General features: G+C 39.7%; 1 protein-coding gene across 2 annotated transcripts; it reads left to right on the top strand.

Annotated features, from left to right (window-relative positions):
* Positions 1-507: 507 nt before the first annotated feature.
* Positions 508-16677, top strand: SLC25A46 (solute carrier family 25 member 46). 2 transcript variants are annotated; one of them, XM_074855690.1, is made up of 8 exons: positions 508-867; positions 2791-2833; positions 5363-5420; positions 5943-6020; positions 6723-6823; positions 10928-10984; positions 11461-11518; positions 14641-16677. In XM_074855690.1, the coding sequence occupies exons 1-8, from the start codon at positions 615-617 to the stop codon at positions 15217-15219; spliced, it is 1227 nt and encodes a 408-aa protein (XP_074711791.1). In that variant the 5' UTR covers positions 508-614; the 3' UTR covers positions 15220-16677. The 2 variants fall into 2 exon arrangements, with proteins under 2 accessions (XP_074711791.1, XP_074711792.1); XM_074855691.1 differs by lacking the exon at positions 10928-10984.
* The last annotated feature ends 274 nt before the right edge of the window (positions 16678-16951 follow it).

The following is a 16951-nucleotide window of genomic DNA, read 5'->3' as shown; positions in this document are numbered from 1 at the left end:
GACACTGCTTTCTGACCCCTTCTGTCCTGTCTCCCCTGTGGGGTTTGCTCAGGCCTGCGAGCATTGTTACAACAGTTAACAGCCTCAGCTCCCAGTTCCACCACCCGGTTTGCACGCAGGGAGCCGGGTGACCCCTGCTCTTGCATCTCACCGATTTCAGCTAGGCTGGGAGTTCACCCAGGAGGTGTGAAAGGGCCAGGAGGTGTGCGGGCAGAGGGCTTCTCTACGAGCCAGGAGGATAGCAGAGCCCTCTTTAACTCCCCCGCAAAGGCCAAGTCCAGACCAGAAACGCGCAAAGCTCCGCCTCCCCTCCCTGACTCGGACCCGCTCGGCCGAGCCGGCCCGCCGAAGGGACAGAGGGCGCCCTTCCCCGCGGAACCCAACCCCCACCGCGCTCCTCCCCGAGCCGGGCAGGAGGAGAGACACTATTGGTCCAGCCCGCCGTCGGCCCCGCCTCCTTCCCGATCACGTGGCGGCAGTTCGGCTTCAGTTCGGCTCCGGCAGGGTGCGGCCTCGGGCTTCGCGGCCGGAAGTGGCGATCGGGGCGGCTGGGTGCGCGCTCCCTGCTGCCGGCCGGCCCGTGCGCGGCCCCCTTCCTGCTTTCCTCCCCCGCCATGCACCCGCGGCGCCCCGAGGGCTTCGACGGCCTGGGCTACCGTGGGGGCGGCCGGGAGGAGCCGGGCCCCGGCGCCAGGCCCTTCAGCAGCGCCTCGGAGCTGGGCCACTGGGTGACCAGCCCGCCCGACATCCCCGGCAGCCGCAACCTGCACTGGGGGGAGAAGACGCCGCCGTACGGGGCGGGAACCCCCCTGGGGGGCGCCGGCCTCAACGAGGAGCCCAGCCTCGGAGCAGGCGGCCCCGGCGCCGGTAAGGGAGCGCCTGGCCCGGTGGGGCAGCCAGCTTCTCGCCGTTCCGCCTGTCCCTCGCTTGTCTCCGGCCCCCGCGCTCCCAGGGCGGTGCTCCGGCCGCCCAGTACTGCGTGACCCGCCGAGGCGGGAAAGGGTGAGCAGGCGGCGGCCATGGGCCGTGCCGCGGCTTGATCGCGCCCGTTCGAGCGCCGCCCGGGTGTGCTGGCGCTCACTGCCACAGCGCCGGGCCCAGAGGCGCGTTGCAGCCTGGCGATGGTGAAGCGCCAGGAAAATGGTCCTTTAGAAGAAAGAGAGCCTCCTCGTCGCCTGTTGCATTCTAGCACCCGCTTTGCTGTGAGGCACCGTGTAGTTACACGCAAATACGATTGAGAGTGCCAGAATGCACCCTGCACCTTCTAGTTAAGCGGCATGTGGTCATCTCCCCATTGCCCATGTAAATAATACCCTGCAGAAATACTCCCGTCTCCTGTAAGGGCAGGAAGTACCTTTGGGTCTTACAGTGTATTTTGGTATTTAGTCAGTGTTGATATTTCAGACTTTGTGTCTTCTGGCTGCTTTCTTATGCTGAAAAAGTACAAGGAGTATGGCATGAGCTGCTGAAGTAAACACACCCCCCACTCCACCCCTCCCCCACCCCCGCATGATAGGGAAGGAACCGTGGAACTGGTAGAATTTGAGGAAGCAAGTGTTCAAGTCTTTTCCAGTAATCGTTGGGAAACAGCAGAAGTATGGTATCATTTTATGTCCTTGTGAACTTGAGGTGGAGTAAGAAAAATCTGCTAAATCTAGGCTGCTGAACATTGTCTCTAATTAAAAGGGTGTTCTGGATATACACTTCAGTATCAAAGTTTTATGACATACTAATTTATTTAAAATTGAATTGTAATAGGTGAGTCATCTTTTTTTAATCTGTGGTGCAATACTTTTGTTCAGGTCTTATCATGAGTACAACCTGTAGCTGGACTTCCATCCATGCAAGCACTACTTAGAGCACTAAAATATTCTTAGGTACTTGGACTCTACCTTTCTTTGTTTGTCCTATTGCTCATGGAGGGTATATAGATTCTGCATTTTGGAGGACAGATAAGGGGTTGCTGAATCACTGAGTCCAGCTTCTGCAAATGGAGAGAGTTTTAACATTCCCCTTAATGACGGCTGCTCACGTCTATGTGGAGCTCCACTGAAGTTAGTGGCATTACCCATACTTACAACCTGTTTGCACCTTCTAGATTGTAGCACTGAGCATTAACTTTCAGTTGCCTTTACAGTTCTGATACTCTTCTTAAAATCTCTTCTGATAATTTCCCATGTGTAAATGTCGGTCTGGTAGCAGACAACAGAGAATTGAACCAATTACTCTTGTTGCAATTTTTAACAGTTCTCTAGTAACTAGATTTTTGCAAAGGAGTGGAGGTAAATAACTGACTTGAAAATTTACATCATGATGTTTGTTATGTCATCAATGGCGTTTTGTGTTATTTTTCCCAAAGTTTCTCTTTTTACCATTTTCGGGTTTAAAATTAATTTCACCTCAGATATCTAAATTTGTTTCAGAATTGTTGTAAACTGTCATACATGCTAACTTTTTCAGTGGTTGATTTCAGTTAGATTTTTTAGATATTAAAATAGTCTCTGTTTTACTTTTCACTTTGTTACTTTTTTTTTCCCATCTAGATGTTTCAAGACAATAATAATTTTATTTATAGAAGTATGTACAAACTCAAATGCAGTCCAAAGTGCAAAAGTTCCTTGGGGAATAATTTTTATATCCTCTTGCTGAGTTGCCATGAATGTTGTGGTTCAGTGCTTGTAATTTTCTGAAGCAAGTACAGTATAAAATTAGTTTTTCAGATCTCCTGCATGGCATTCTCTCCTGCTTTGTGATTACTACTGCTGTATAATCTGTTTTCATTTTTTTCAGAGCAGTTGAACAGGTTTGCAGGCTTTGGTATTGGCCTTGCAAGGTAAGAGTTGTGTAGTGATTTTCAATGATAATGAAGTAGTAAGGTTATAGTTGTCTTATAATGCCTAGGTACACTTTTGTTTTGTGTTTTTATGCCAGTAGACTTACGCAGTTGAAATGCCTTTAGAAACCTACTACCTGAAATCCATGTAGGTTTCTGTTCTCTTTAACTGAAGTGGTTCCCAAAGTTATTTAATCAGCAGTGAATATAAAAAACAGTTTTTCATATGGTATGCCATACGTATATGATTTGCGTACCCTATCAGAGCAATCTGAAAATAACACCAGAAAACTGTTTTCATGTTTGCCACTTATATTAATATTTTTAGGTGATGCGACTGTTTCCTAAGAAGGTGAAAATGTCTTCAAGTATATTAACAAAGTATCCTGGAATAGTAATGTTGACCGGGCCAAGTGGTCTGATGACCATTTTATTCTTTATTATGGTGACACTGATTATTGATAGTATTTTTGGGAAAGTGGTGTACTTTAACATGCTTAACATTTTCAGAGTCAAGTGTAAGGATCATGATAAGCTTAGGATTTTTTGTAGCATGCCTACTGAGTCATACTCACCTGATTAGGTTTTTCATGGTCTGTGTATTGATGCAAATTCTGAAAGGTGGGACATGGGGTTTTTTGTCTTGAAAAAGTTAGGAATGTAAAAAGTTTTACTCTTTATTAACCTGAATGTGAGACTTCTCAGAGAAAAGTGCTTCTCTCTTCAGAATGTGAGACTACTTGTCACTTAGCCAGTTAGACTGACGTGGGAAGCTATGTCAGTTGAGGTTCTTATAATGTACTTAAAGAGGAGGACCTTTTACTTGACTACCAGCCTGTCCCGCTCCTTACCCCATTGTTATCAGCCTTGATATCCATCAGAACCTCTTTTAACCAGTTTGACTCACTAAAACAGAAGTCAAAGTCAATGAAGGAGCTGGATTATTTTTTGCTGTTTCAGTTAGGTTTATTTGTCTGGGAACTGACTAGCTGTGAAGGCCAGCAGACACCAGGTAACTGGCCCAGAGAGAGAAGTGATAAAGGAGGAGGACTAAGAATGACCATTTTTGGCAAGCAGTGAGTTGCTTAAATTAGATATCCCATCTCATGAAACTGCCTGTCCCTGTTCTCCCAGTGCTTCTCTTGCAGTGGCTCAGTTTGCTCATTCAGACCCCTTGAGAGCCTGTTGTTTGCTAAAATAAGAGTTAATGGGGGAGAGGGGGAATAACTATCCCACCCCAAACGTGTGGAGTTGTTTGATTTCTTGCCAACCTTATCAAGCTGAATGAGCTCAGAGGAGTACTAGCAAAGGAGTGAAGCCATAGGGTGGGAACATGTTGATCATCTTCAGAAGCAGAGAGGTGTTAGCATGGCTCAGTTGTCCTTTTGAACTATAAGCTTTGATTTAATCAAGCATGACAAAGTTTTCCACATCCTGAGCACCATGACCACAAGGACTAAAGTGAGCATGTGGTTTTGGGAAAGAGAGCTGATCAGCATTGTATTGGTGCCTAGAGCAGTTCTCCCTGCTTTTGCTTTTGAATTTGTATCAGATCACTTGTCAGATATACATGGTTCAAGTCAGAAATCTTGTAGAAAACACCTGAAATAAAAGTTTAGTTTTTGTGAGGCTAGTTGAGTTGGCTACCAGGAGGCCTTAATGGATAGCAGCCGGAGTCCAGGGAAAGTTTCACCTCTTTTGGTAGTAGCAAACTACTAATTAGCTCAATGGTTATGAAACTGCAGACTCAGAACTTTTCTGTGACAACTAGTACTTGTTTACCCAGTAAGTCCCTATAAGAGATCTACCCCAGATGATCCGGTAGGTCCATGGTCAGAGCTGTTGCTTGGGATGCTTAGACAAAGCCTGGAGGTTTCGCTTTTCTAATCCATATCCCAGGTTTGAGCCACATGCAGGTAAGTATGCTGATCACTCAGGCACTTTGAGATTAAATGGGAAGTTTCTCTGCATGGCTGTGACCAGGAATCCTACTTTAGAACTGAGAGAACCATCCTATGAAGGTTTGATTGCAATACCATTTCTGGGGGTGAAGGGAGAGTTGGTTTTGGGCAGTAGCATTTTCTGATGAAAAAAATGTCAGCTGTTAGTACCAGTCCTCTGGCCCTGCTAAGGAGAGTCTTGATTAATAATGGGGTACACAGAATTGACATAAAACTGGATATTAATGCTTTCATAATTAATGGCTCTGTCCTGTCTTGTTTCCTTATATTTTGGGCAGGGAAGGTTTAAGCAATTTGGTACATTGTTTTGCCTATAAAAATACATACATTTTTTTATATATATATATATATGTGAGTTTTTTCATAGTGAGTGCATGTGTCAGTTTTTTTGATACTTGTTCCTTTATAGCATTGGCAGGCTATCACGTAGCCATCCAAAATGCCTCATTAATTCACTAGATAATTATAGTTTTTCCAAATACTAATCTAATGTTAGACAATAATAACAAGCCTTTCCTAATAAATTTACAATGGTTTCCCATGCTTTAAATACACTTTTCTTTTAAAGCCTATTTACAGAAAATGTGTTGGCACATCCTTGCATTGTTCTACGTCGTCAGTGTCAGGTATGTCTCTTACGTTATCTCTTACAGTCAGAGCTCCTGTGTAGTGTCATAGTTCTGTGTTTTCATACTCTGTAGAGCATAAGGAAGCTGTACAATTCTTAGGGAGATGCTGCCATATTAAGATGTTTTTATTTGTAGCGTACATGTTTTCCATTCTGAAATTTAACTTATCTTGAACATTATTACTCATTTTTGTTTGGACAGTGGAAAATTAATTACAGCAAGTAGGTGTTTGAGTCTGCAGAACGACTTCCAGATGCCCACTTACAAGCAGAATGCTTTATTTCCAATATTTTCTGGTTTATGCTTGCTTTATTGTTTACATTTTCAGCATTCAAATACTTAAGTTCTGCCTGTTTCCATAAATTTCAGGAAGAAGTTATTCATAATTTGGTCACTTTAGCTGATCTTCAGAGAGAAAATCCTTATTTTGGAAGTGTTTTTTCCTTTAGAGTTAAAACATCTGCAATTTTTTATGAAATACTGCCATTTATAAAAAACAGCCATTTATGTTTTTAACAGGTTAACTATCATGCTCGGAATTATCATCTCACTCCGTTTACTATTGTCAATATTATGTACAGCATCAATAAGACACAGGTCAGTGTTTGGTGTCAGACTGTATTTGAGCAGTAAAGATTGCTATAGCACATATGTACATTGACATCTTTAACTCTTTATGTAACTGGTGGTTAAAAACATGGCCATTGTAAGGGTTTGTTATTTTTATGGTTTCAGAAGTGTTTCAAGAAGATCATTGTCAATTATTTTTTTTAAGTAGTATAGTATTTAGTCGGGAAGATTTGCAGATGTTAGAAAACAAAAGGTCCCTGAAAATTTGTTTCATTAGGATTCTGAAAAATAATTAGTCTTTATGTGAATAAAGAGATTATCCAGATGATGACTTCCAAAGATAGTATTGCATGAATTTCCAGTTCTGCATGGGAATCCTGAAAGTCAGATCAGAGACAGTAAGAAAAAGACACTCTGGATTTCTTATGGATGTGCTTGAACATCTTGAGCTCATTTTGTCCATAGAAAATGATGTTAAGTTTATAATACAGAGAATTAACAGTGGCCTCCAGAATAGTTGACAACAGTTTGAAATTACTGAAGAACAAATGTTTCTTCAGAGGTGAAAAGTTACTTAGCCCCTAAATTTAGTGATAGTGAAGTTTAATGGTAGAATTGTAGCCCTGTACAGTCTGAATTTGCTGAAATTTTATAAAAATTAGTAAGATTATAAGATTTTTGAGTTTTATGTTGCATGGATCAAGATATATTGCATATTTCAAAACACAGGGTCCAAGAGCTCTCTGGAAAGGAATGGGCAGCACTTTCATTGTTCAGGGCATAACCCTGGGAACAGAAGGCATCATCAGTGAATTCACACCTTTGCCAAGGTATTGCATTTGTTTTTTACTGTTTCTTACAAATTGGTCTTCAGTTGTTGACTTACATTCAAAGTGTTAGGAATGTAAGGAATGAAAAATTTTACTTGATTAGAATTGTCAGACACTGAATAGGGATTTTCAGCACAGTGTGGTTGTTTTGGCAAAGACAACCTGTTAAATTAGTGAGAGACTCTTCCTGGGAGCTTTGTATATTTGTTGTGTTTGCCTACTGGTCTGAGCATAGAAATAACATAGCAAATTGGTCTTCAGTATAATTCTACTGTAATAAAAGAATTCATAAGTTTCTTTTTGTATTGTGTGGTTCTAGCAAATACCATGTCTAAGGTAAAAAGTCCTGATTTCCTTAATACAGAAAACTTGCATGTCTGGTGAGCCAGGACTGACATCCTGCTGAACATTTTCAGTCTTTGGTAGATAAGAGAATAGCATGCATTAATAAATGAGAAGACATGGTAAATAAGAGTCTATGTGGCTGTCAGCTTTGTCTTCTGTCCTCCTTTGCCAACAACTATATGTACATTGTTCAGTATTCTTAAAGGGCTTACAACTAAAAATGAGTGCCTTCATTTAAAGAAATATGCACCATTCTACTTCACTGTGTCCATCTTTGGCTACAGTGGTTTAATAATTTTTTATTTTGATTTGTTACTCTGCCTACTTTTTATGCTGAACTGTAACTCCAGGATTATGGTGAAACATTGTGATGTCTTTCTGCTTTGAGATACAAGTTTTATAAAGAATTTTTGTCTGAAGACTTTTTATCAGTGTTTTGGTTTATAACTGTCCAGAGCTAACAGTAAGGGCTGATGACTGTAATAATATATATTGTCAGCTTTGTTACAGATATTTTAAGAGTAAGCAGGTTGTGTGAGAGAATTTATTACGTAAAGTAACTAAAACTTAGTGAAATGCAAGGAAATAATCAAAACTTAGGAAAAGATAGTTAACAGTTACAGGCCACACATTGAAGCCAGTAAAATGATAAAGTCCTGTCTCGGAAAATATATTAGGGAGGCAGGCAAGTAGTTGGATTTAAGGCTGGTTAAGGCTGAATGGACCAGTCAGCTTGAGAATTGTGTAAGCTTTCAGAAGAGACAAGTGCCTATTTTTAATGCGTGGACAGAGACCAAGTACTTAAGGAACGTGGAAACTGACCTGGTTTTAAAGATGATAAATGTAGGCAGGCTGAATCAAACTACTATTATGATGCATGCATACTAATAAAAGTAAGTCTTTGCAGGTTCTGGCATTCCTCAAAAGTATTAGCAAAAGCATTTTTTACTTAAATTGTGTGGAGTGTGTTTTTAAGTTTTTTGGACAGCTCTGTCTCATATGCATGAAATTCCCAGGTGTACACTTTCCTGTGACTTGTTCATGTTTTTAAATACTGCTGTAGGGGATGCTTAAGTTCATGAGATGTGATACAGTGTTTATATTTTCATAGTTCTGATTTCTGTCCAATGTGAGCAAGGATTTTCTTCTTGTGGGCCAGTTGTTCAGAAGTTTGAAAAGTAAGCTGGTGATGGTGCCAAGAGAAGCAATCCTTTCTGCTAGTACCTGCTCATTTCTCCCTCAGTGCTAGTGCCAACACAGTATATGAACAGTCACAAAATGAGCTGTACTGGGGAAGTGATCTGGCTAAAATGGTTGTCTTGTATGTGTACATACATGCAGTTTTCTACCTTTTTAATGGTAGCATGCATGTTTGGGCTATCACAGGGAGGTGAAGGTTATTGCTTATAGCAAATCTGGTTTAAAAGGTTATTTAACTACATTATCAAGCTCCAGATGACACAAGAAGGTCAGATGTGAATTTTAACTCTATATCATAATACAATAAAAGAATCTCTCTGTTTTAGGAGAGGGGCCCAGAAATGGGTGTTAACATTTTTGTGGTGAGTTAAATGTGATTCTGTACTAGACAAACTCATTCTGTAATTGTTCTTCCACTGCAGGAATAGTTATACCTAGTGGATTGACAGGTTAGGCTTTCACACATTTGTTTGGCTGGTTTAATTTTCCACATCTTTTAAGTATTATGGCTCAGTGGATGTAATCCAAGTGTCTGAAATATATAATGGTAAATGATCTTCCCTTCCTCTTTAGTGACTGACATACGTATTTAGGAAAGTGATAGCTACTAGTAACACACAATTCTTCAGAAAGTGTAAAGAGGTTCCTGTCTTGGGTTAGAGTTGTTGTTTTAACTACAGGTAGTGGGTAAGTGTGATTCCTGGACAAGAATTGAAGCTGAACACTTTATACCTTGATATTAAAAATGCATAGACTAGTGTGTCCAGCATTTCAGACGGAAATATATTTACCTCATAGCTATTTACCAAATGTATGGTAAATACATTTGGTGTTTGTTATCTTGAGCTAGGTGGGATTGCATTTTCCGTCAAGTGAAGTGTAGTTAACATTTACTGCTCATATTTTGAAGTGTGTAACTAGAAGATACTACTTTAAAGGGATTTTTTTTAAAGTCACCTTTGTATTAAACTCAAGGGTTTTCTTTTGTTTTACCAGGATATGCTAAAGATTGGTTATAAGCCAAAAGACTTGAGTTAAGTCTGTACAGAATTACTAAGCAGCTATTAGTCTAACCTGTTGTACTTGATTTGGTCTTGTCTAACACTGTCAGAATGCAATTTAGGTTTTCAGAAAAAAAAAACACAACTGGGTAAACATAATCTCAAAGAACAGAAAAAGCATAACCAAACCAAAACATGATAAAATAATGTATGTTGGTAAAGGAAGACTACTGAGATTTTAAAATAATTCAATATTCCCTGAAAATGGCTTTAGGAGTACATAAGGAGGCAAAATAAATGCAAAACACTAAAGCCAGAAGCTGTGAGAGCTGCAGAAACCGTACTAATAATTGAAAGCTTTTCTGATAGGATATCTAACAGGCCGAAATAACTTTTAAAAGTTAAGCATGATTTATTAAATGTGTTGCTGATGTCTTTCCACTATGGGAAATCCTGCAACATAAACCAATAGTGGAACACCAATAGAAAAACTGGATGTTGACACCCATCTAAGAAATGCTTGAGAGTAGCATGCTCTTATCCATAGTGTCATGGTTTGAACCCAGAAGGCAACTGAGCATGGTGCCACTTCTCTCACCCTTCCCACCTACCAGCGCTGGGAAGGAGAAAATTAATCAAAAGGCTCAGGAATGGAGATGAGGACAGAGAGGGGTAGCTCACCCTTTGTGGTCACAGGCAAAAGACAGGTGCATTAGGGGAAGGAAACAAGAACATCACTTTAAATCAAACACTAACAACAATGGCACTTAACGGACAGAGTGGGACAGTGAGAAGCATTACTATATCTTAAAAACACCTCCCCCCCACCCTTCACTTCTTGCCAGGCTCAGTTTTGTTCCCGATATTTCTCCCTCCTCCCTCAGCAGCACAGGGGTGGGGATGGGGGGTGCAGGCAGTCCGCTGCTTCTTCCTCCAAGGTGGGGGGGAAACACTTCTGCATTCTTCCCCTGCTCTATGTGGCGTCCCTCTCATGGCAGACAGTCCTCCACAAACTCTCTCTGCTGTGACTCCTCCCCATGGGATGCATTCTTCTCGAGATGCTCCAGTGTGGGTCACCCCCACATGTTGCAGTCCTCCCAGCGCTGAACTACAACAGTGGGGGCTTCTTTTTCCCACAGAGTCCCGGGGGTCCTCCACAGGCTGCAGGCCGATCTCTGCTCCTCCGGTGACCTCCATGGGTGGCAGGGGAGTGGCCCTGCTGTCTCACCACGGGATACAGGGGGGTCTCTGCTCTGGTGCACCTCCCCCCCCTTCCTCCTCCTTCCTTCCACTGACCTCAGTGTTTGCATAGGTGTCCTTGTAACACCTCCTCATGAGTCCCAATCCCCTTTCAGGTTCCCCTTCTTAAATACCTTATCACAGAGGCATGGCCACTGTCTCTGGCTCAGCCTTGGCCAGAGGCAGGTTCTACTTGGAGCCAGGGGAGTTTTCCAGAAGCTTCTCACAGGGGCCACTGCTGTAGCCCCCTCCCCTGCTACCAAAAAATCCTGCCACATAAACCCAGCACACATAGTAAGGTAAATACTTTTCTTTTTAGGGAGATTTCACATAAATGGAACCTCAAGCAGATAGGTGGACACCTTCTACTCAAAGGGTAGGTATAGCATGTGATATTACCTTGTGTCTTATTATCTGAACGTTAATAAAACTACTAATTGTACGTTAGTTTAATCGGCAGCTATGGTTACTTGACAGGGTGCTAATAATAATAATTTTCAAGTTTTGATTTTTTTTGAACAATCTTGATTGCATACACCAGTTTCACAGATTTTCTCTTACTAGACCCCTGTGTCTGTATGGAACCTGACTAATTTAAAAGATTAGATTCTTTTAGTAATTACTATATCTGAGAGACCTGAATAAGTCTGGTCACAGAGAAATAAAATTTAACAGAACTTCAGATTGAAGTTTATATCAACTTGTTGATGTGCATTTTAATAATTGAGTTACGGTTTGTTAATTTTCTCTCAGGCATGACTTGGTAGATAACTTTATCAATTTTCAGATGCATATTTGGCTAAAATTATAGTATTGCCATGACCTTAATTCTTATCTTGTTAATTTCTACAGTTTAACACATGTGATAGCAATGCCTTTTTATTCTGCGAGCCTGATTGAAACTGTGCAGGTAACTTACATATATTTACAACAGTTTAAAAGATACTGTTATGCTCTTTATAGATTAGATTATGTGGAGAAGTGAGTCTTTGGCTTTGGATTCAGGTTTATGTGGCAGTAGTTGTATTTGTTTTGCTTGAAGCTGTATGACTAAGTAAATACGTTATCTCAGCTAATATGATGGATATATTTACTATCTTGTCTAAATCTAGTATACGAAAGGACATTTAATAGAGGTAGTTGGAATATATTGTCTGTGAAATAAGGACAAGTTACACCTATATGTTCTAGCAGATAAACCATAAAGAAGTTTTTCTCATGTTACAATTTTAAAAAGACTTGCTAGGCAAGTTGTTGCAGTGACCCATTCCCCTGTAGCAACAGTAAAACTTTTCCATTAATTCAGCTTTGTTTTACTAAAATACTGAACTCTATTATTTCAGGACTGCTTTCATTCAGTCAACTTTTTGCATGTAAATTTTTGTCTAGTTTTTCCTTAGCCATAAAAATAAATAAATATCTGGACCTGTCACTTAGGATACAGCTTAACTTGTTCTGTAACTGTACAGAGTAACCCATAGCACTGTATTGCAGATTGCCTTTCAGTGAGTTGTTGCATCTCTTTCTGGAGAAAGAGACAGGGTTTAGCTATGCAGAAGTGCTCCAGGTTAATTCTTCCAGCTCACTCTCTATAATGAGTTGCTCTTAATTAACATGATAGTATCTTTGTGCAGTTAATGGAACTCTTACTGTAAAGTGAGCTCTCGTGGAGGGTGGTGCAGGATAGACACACTCATGTCATTCGGTCATCAAAATAATAAATTTCATCCATAGCATAGACAAGTTGTAAGTACTGTCAAGACTGATTTAGATCCAGCTGTTTAAACCTACAGTTCAACTGCTAGTGTATGTCTACAAAATCATGCTTTTTCTGTGGAGAAGAGGCAAACAAGGCTGACTTCTACAGTTTCTTAGTTTCAGCATGTACTTCAAAAGCAGGTGCTCTTAAGGGACAGGATTCTGCTCTGTGCAGAGGATCCAAACTTAAAGGAGCCAGAAGGTACTAGGAAGGCTGTTCTGTCCGAACTGGCCACATTATGGACTAATAGGACAGATGAAGTTAAACATCTGTACGTGGGGGTGTGTAGATGAACTCCCCAAAACAAACTCACATTCTCTAAAGTTGGTCTGTATTTAAGAAAGCCTTTTCCTCTCTCTTGTTGAATTGTTTTGAAAATAGTGTTCCATAAATCCAGGCTGAGCAGATCACTGAGTTTGTGGATGCCTTGGAAAGATTTAACTGGTCTTATACTGGAAAGCTGACTTAGGAAACTTTTATGTCCTGGGGAACAGGTTTACCCTGACTGTGCCGTAACTCTGGAACTAGAAACAGTGGTAGAACACTATCCGTGGTTTTTGAGTTCATAGCAGGCCACAGAATGGAATGTTTTATTCACGTATCTTACCGCTTGTATTTTGTCTGAAAGGATGTTATCTGTGTTGTTGGACATAGGAACATATTTACCAATAAATGATAAAAGAAAACATGATTTAGATTGTTTGCAAAATAAGTAATAAAGCAATTACTTATTTACTATAAAGCAGTTCAATACCAAAGCAATCAAAAACCCAAAACAGCCTCTCCCCCAGCCTTTTAGACAGGTGACAATCTCTGTAAAGCATTGCTTATGAAAACAATCCCGCTGAGGTCTGAGGGTTTTAGGCTTAGTAGGTTCAACTGTCTGCAAGTATTTTACTGAATAGGTGTGTATATACTGTATGAAATGTACTTTCCAGTTTCTGGAAACATCATCATGAGCTTTCTTACTAGAAACACAACAGAGGTAATGATAGCATTTGTGCAGATTTTATTTATGCTGTATTAATCAGTGCAGGGAGGCAACTTGACTTAAGTTTACATTATATTCCTGTGCTGCAGGAGGACAATGACCAGTAGGAAACTATAAAAGTTAGATTGTGGGATTTGTTACCAACAGGTTTATATTAACTTTGATTGTGTTAATTGTGATAAGCCATACTGTTCAACAGTATTAGTTTGACACACTTCTCCGAGTAAGTGTATTTCATCAAAATAACTGCAAATGGTAGAAATTTGTAGCTGTTGCATTACTGTTTTTGTCTTTAACATTTCAAACCACATGGTGGCGTGTTTGACAAAAGCAAGCACAGTTTTGAAGTGCAGTGACTATAATAGTACGGGGGAGAAGATGAGTCAGTAGGGATTATAATGCTTAACTTGGATTTAAAATCCAGAACAATGTTATGTTCTGAAGTATTTGAACTCTCTTCTGCACAGACTGACCATGAAGGCTTTGCAGGTGTAAGTCCTTCCCCAGAGTACTGAGGAATGTTTTGGTGGTTTATGCTGGCATGAGGTCAGGACACAGCCAGCATGGACTCAGAGACTTGGGCATTGAGGGATAACTCCCAAATTCTGACTGAGTTTGTATAAGCGTTAGAAAGGGAAACAACGTCTTTAGCTTAATCTTACAGTCAGAGGTGGAGTATAATGGAGTAAATAATTACTAAGTGAATTCTTTATTTTCACTACATGAACAAAATATCTCTTTTCTAAGAGGCAGCAGGGGTAAAGAGCACTATTTTAGATGCAGATAATGAAATGGAAATGTTCAGAGCTGAACCTATTAAATTCATATTTAAAAATGGATCTTTCAAGGCAAGTTATGGAAGTCTTTATTATGCATATTCAAGTTCAAAGACTAGAGTTACAGTCCTTAAAGAAAAGAACTTTTAAATTAGATAAATACTTCCTGGCATTTTACTTCAGAAGTAGGCATTTTCAGTACATGACTGGTTTGACAACTGATACTTCCAGCAGTAGTCTGAAAGCTGAATTTCTTTGATAGTAACACAGAAAACTGGAATGTACATTAAATAAAGACTCTTTAAGATGGGTTTGGTTTTTTAAACACAAGTTTATTTGAATGCTATGAGGAGTGTTAGAGCAAAGAATTTATATAGCTGTGTAGATATGATAGCATGCAAATGTTTAACTCTCTTATAAAGTTCAGCAGTGATAAAGTGTCAGTAGATGTCAGCATGGTTATGAAATAGACAGCACAAGTTGTAACTATTCCTCTGTGCTTGTAGAGCGAAATAATTCGAGATAATCCTGGCATCCTGGACTGTGTGAAAGAAGGAATCGGCAGAGTTGTAGGCATGGGAGTACCCCATAGCAAGCGTCTCCTTCCACTGATGGTCTTGACTTTTCCAACTGCTCTACACGGAGTCCTTCACTACATCATCAGTTCCATCATCCAGAAGCTTGTTTTATTTGTTCTGAAAAGGGATAATTCTCACAACCTTCCAACTGAGAGCTCCACTTCTGTGCAGAGCATGCTGGATGCGTATTTTCCAGAACTTATTGCTAGCTTTGCTGCTAGCCTTTGTGCTGATGTCATGCTTTACCCACTGGAGACAGTTTTACACCGCCTTCATATTCAGGGGACACGCACAATAATTGACAACACAGACCTTGGCTATGAAGTGCTTCCGATCAATACTCAGTATGAGGGAATGAGAGACTGTGTAAATACTATAAAACGGGAAGAAGGAATGCTAGGTTTTTATAAAGGATTTGGAGCTGTTATAGTACAGTATACCTTGCATGTGGCAGTTTTACAGCTTACCAAAATTATTTACTCAACACTGCTTCAAAACGTTTCTTAATCTGTTCAGGTGTGGATTTAGCACAGTGGATGTGATTGACTTACTAACCTAATTATTGTTTAAAAAACTTGTTTTAAAAATGGGGATATAGATTCCTAAGTGTAATTAAAGTACTGTTTAAATTTAAAATTATACATGCGAATTGAATATATAATGTGCAGTCACACGGAAGGGGATCAGATTTCAAATGTGGCTGGAGTGAGGATTTACCTTTCCTCTTACCAGTTTAACTGGCTTAAGAAATGGATATGAATTCTTAATATTTGCTTTATAAACATCACATCTGACATTTAATTTGGACTGTTAGCCAGTTCAAAGGAATTTATTTTCATAATTTGTAGGAACTTGCAAGTAGAAGACTGATGGGTTTACTGGTCTTCTAAAAATGTTTTCAACTTCACTGTTAATGGAGCCGTGAGCAAAATAGAAACTGTAAAAGTAACTTAAGTAGACATAAATGTCATAATTTACATAGAAGACTTCTTTGCAGCAGTGTGACAGAAGATGACGAAGAGGAATCCTTTGCTTTGTACAAAAATAACAAAAACTCGGGTTTGGGCAAAGTTGCACAGAATGCAAATTTGGCTGTCTTGCAGTTTGTTTGCAAGGCTTACAGTAACTAAAGCGTGTGAATAAAGCAAATTAGAAACTGATGTATGCATGTGTAAGTGCCATTTTTAGTTGACTTTCCACTCATAACTTCAGGGTTTAGTTTTACTCTGCTACTTCATATAAAAGTAGAATAATCTTACAAATGTATGTAGTATCAGTGTTCAAAGTGTATGGAAAGCTTAAAAAATTAATTGGCTATTTCTAGAGTTTCTCTTTTGTTAGATCAAAGATGTATTTACTTACTATTTAGCACTGATGTCCTTCATTTAAAGTCTCTGCTGGATTAAATACTTTGGAGCAAAATTAAGTCTTGTTTATGTGCAGGCAAACTACTGAAATGTACCATTTTTTCCCTCTTCCCATAGTAAATCAAGACTTTCAGTCTGAAAATGAGTTCTGATCAATCAAAATAACTTAGTCCTTGGTTTCATCAGTAAATATCATGAGAATTGGGGGGAATGATTTTTAACAAATAAACAAGCATGTGTAGAGTAGCTTTTAAATTATATGAGAGGCTGCTGCCTTTTTCACACTTTCATGTGGCAAGTCTTATCCTTGCGAATACTGTAAATTGATGCGTGTATTAATCATTGTATAGTAATTACCACATATGGAAAGTAGTCATGGCAAAATAATGAAAAGGTGTTGCTGTTCATAAATCTGACTTTAAATCATTTGCAGGTCTATTTTGCTATTATTAGTCTAACTTTCATGTATTTTAAATGCATAAGTGTAGAAAAGAAAAGTATAGTGAACTTGGGAACTGTTTTTATTTTGAAATACTGTTAATTGCAAATTTAGTGTATAGAATTGAAGCAATGAAATAAAATGAGAATTCACTGTAAATATTTTGAAGTAATTCACTGAAGAGGCTCGTAAAGGAATCTCAATTTGTGGGTTATAGCTTATTCTGTAGACTTCAGAGTGGCTTTTTCAAGTTCCTCAACTTTCCTGAGTGCAAGAATATGTTGAATTAGACTACATGTAAGAACTTGGGTAAAATATTCAATTCCTGGTTTATATTTTTAAAGTTTCTGCGAGTATGAAGAGATCCATATCAGAGAATCATCCAGATTGGAAAGAATCTTGGCAGGCTGTCTAGTCCAAATTCCTGCTGTAA

Source organism: Strix uralensis, chromosome Z, assembly GCF_047716275.1.
Source record: "Strix uralensis isolate ZFMK-TIS-50842 chromosome Z, bStrUra1, whole genome shotgun sequence".
In the NCBI taxonomy this organism is placed as follows: domain Eukaryota; kingdom Metazoa; phylum Chordata; class Aves; order Strigiformes; family Strigidae; genus Strix; species Strix uralensis.
Note: the sequence above shows the minus strand (reverse complement) of the source record. Positions and strands in the feature narration are given on the sequence as shown.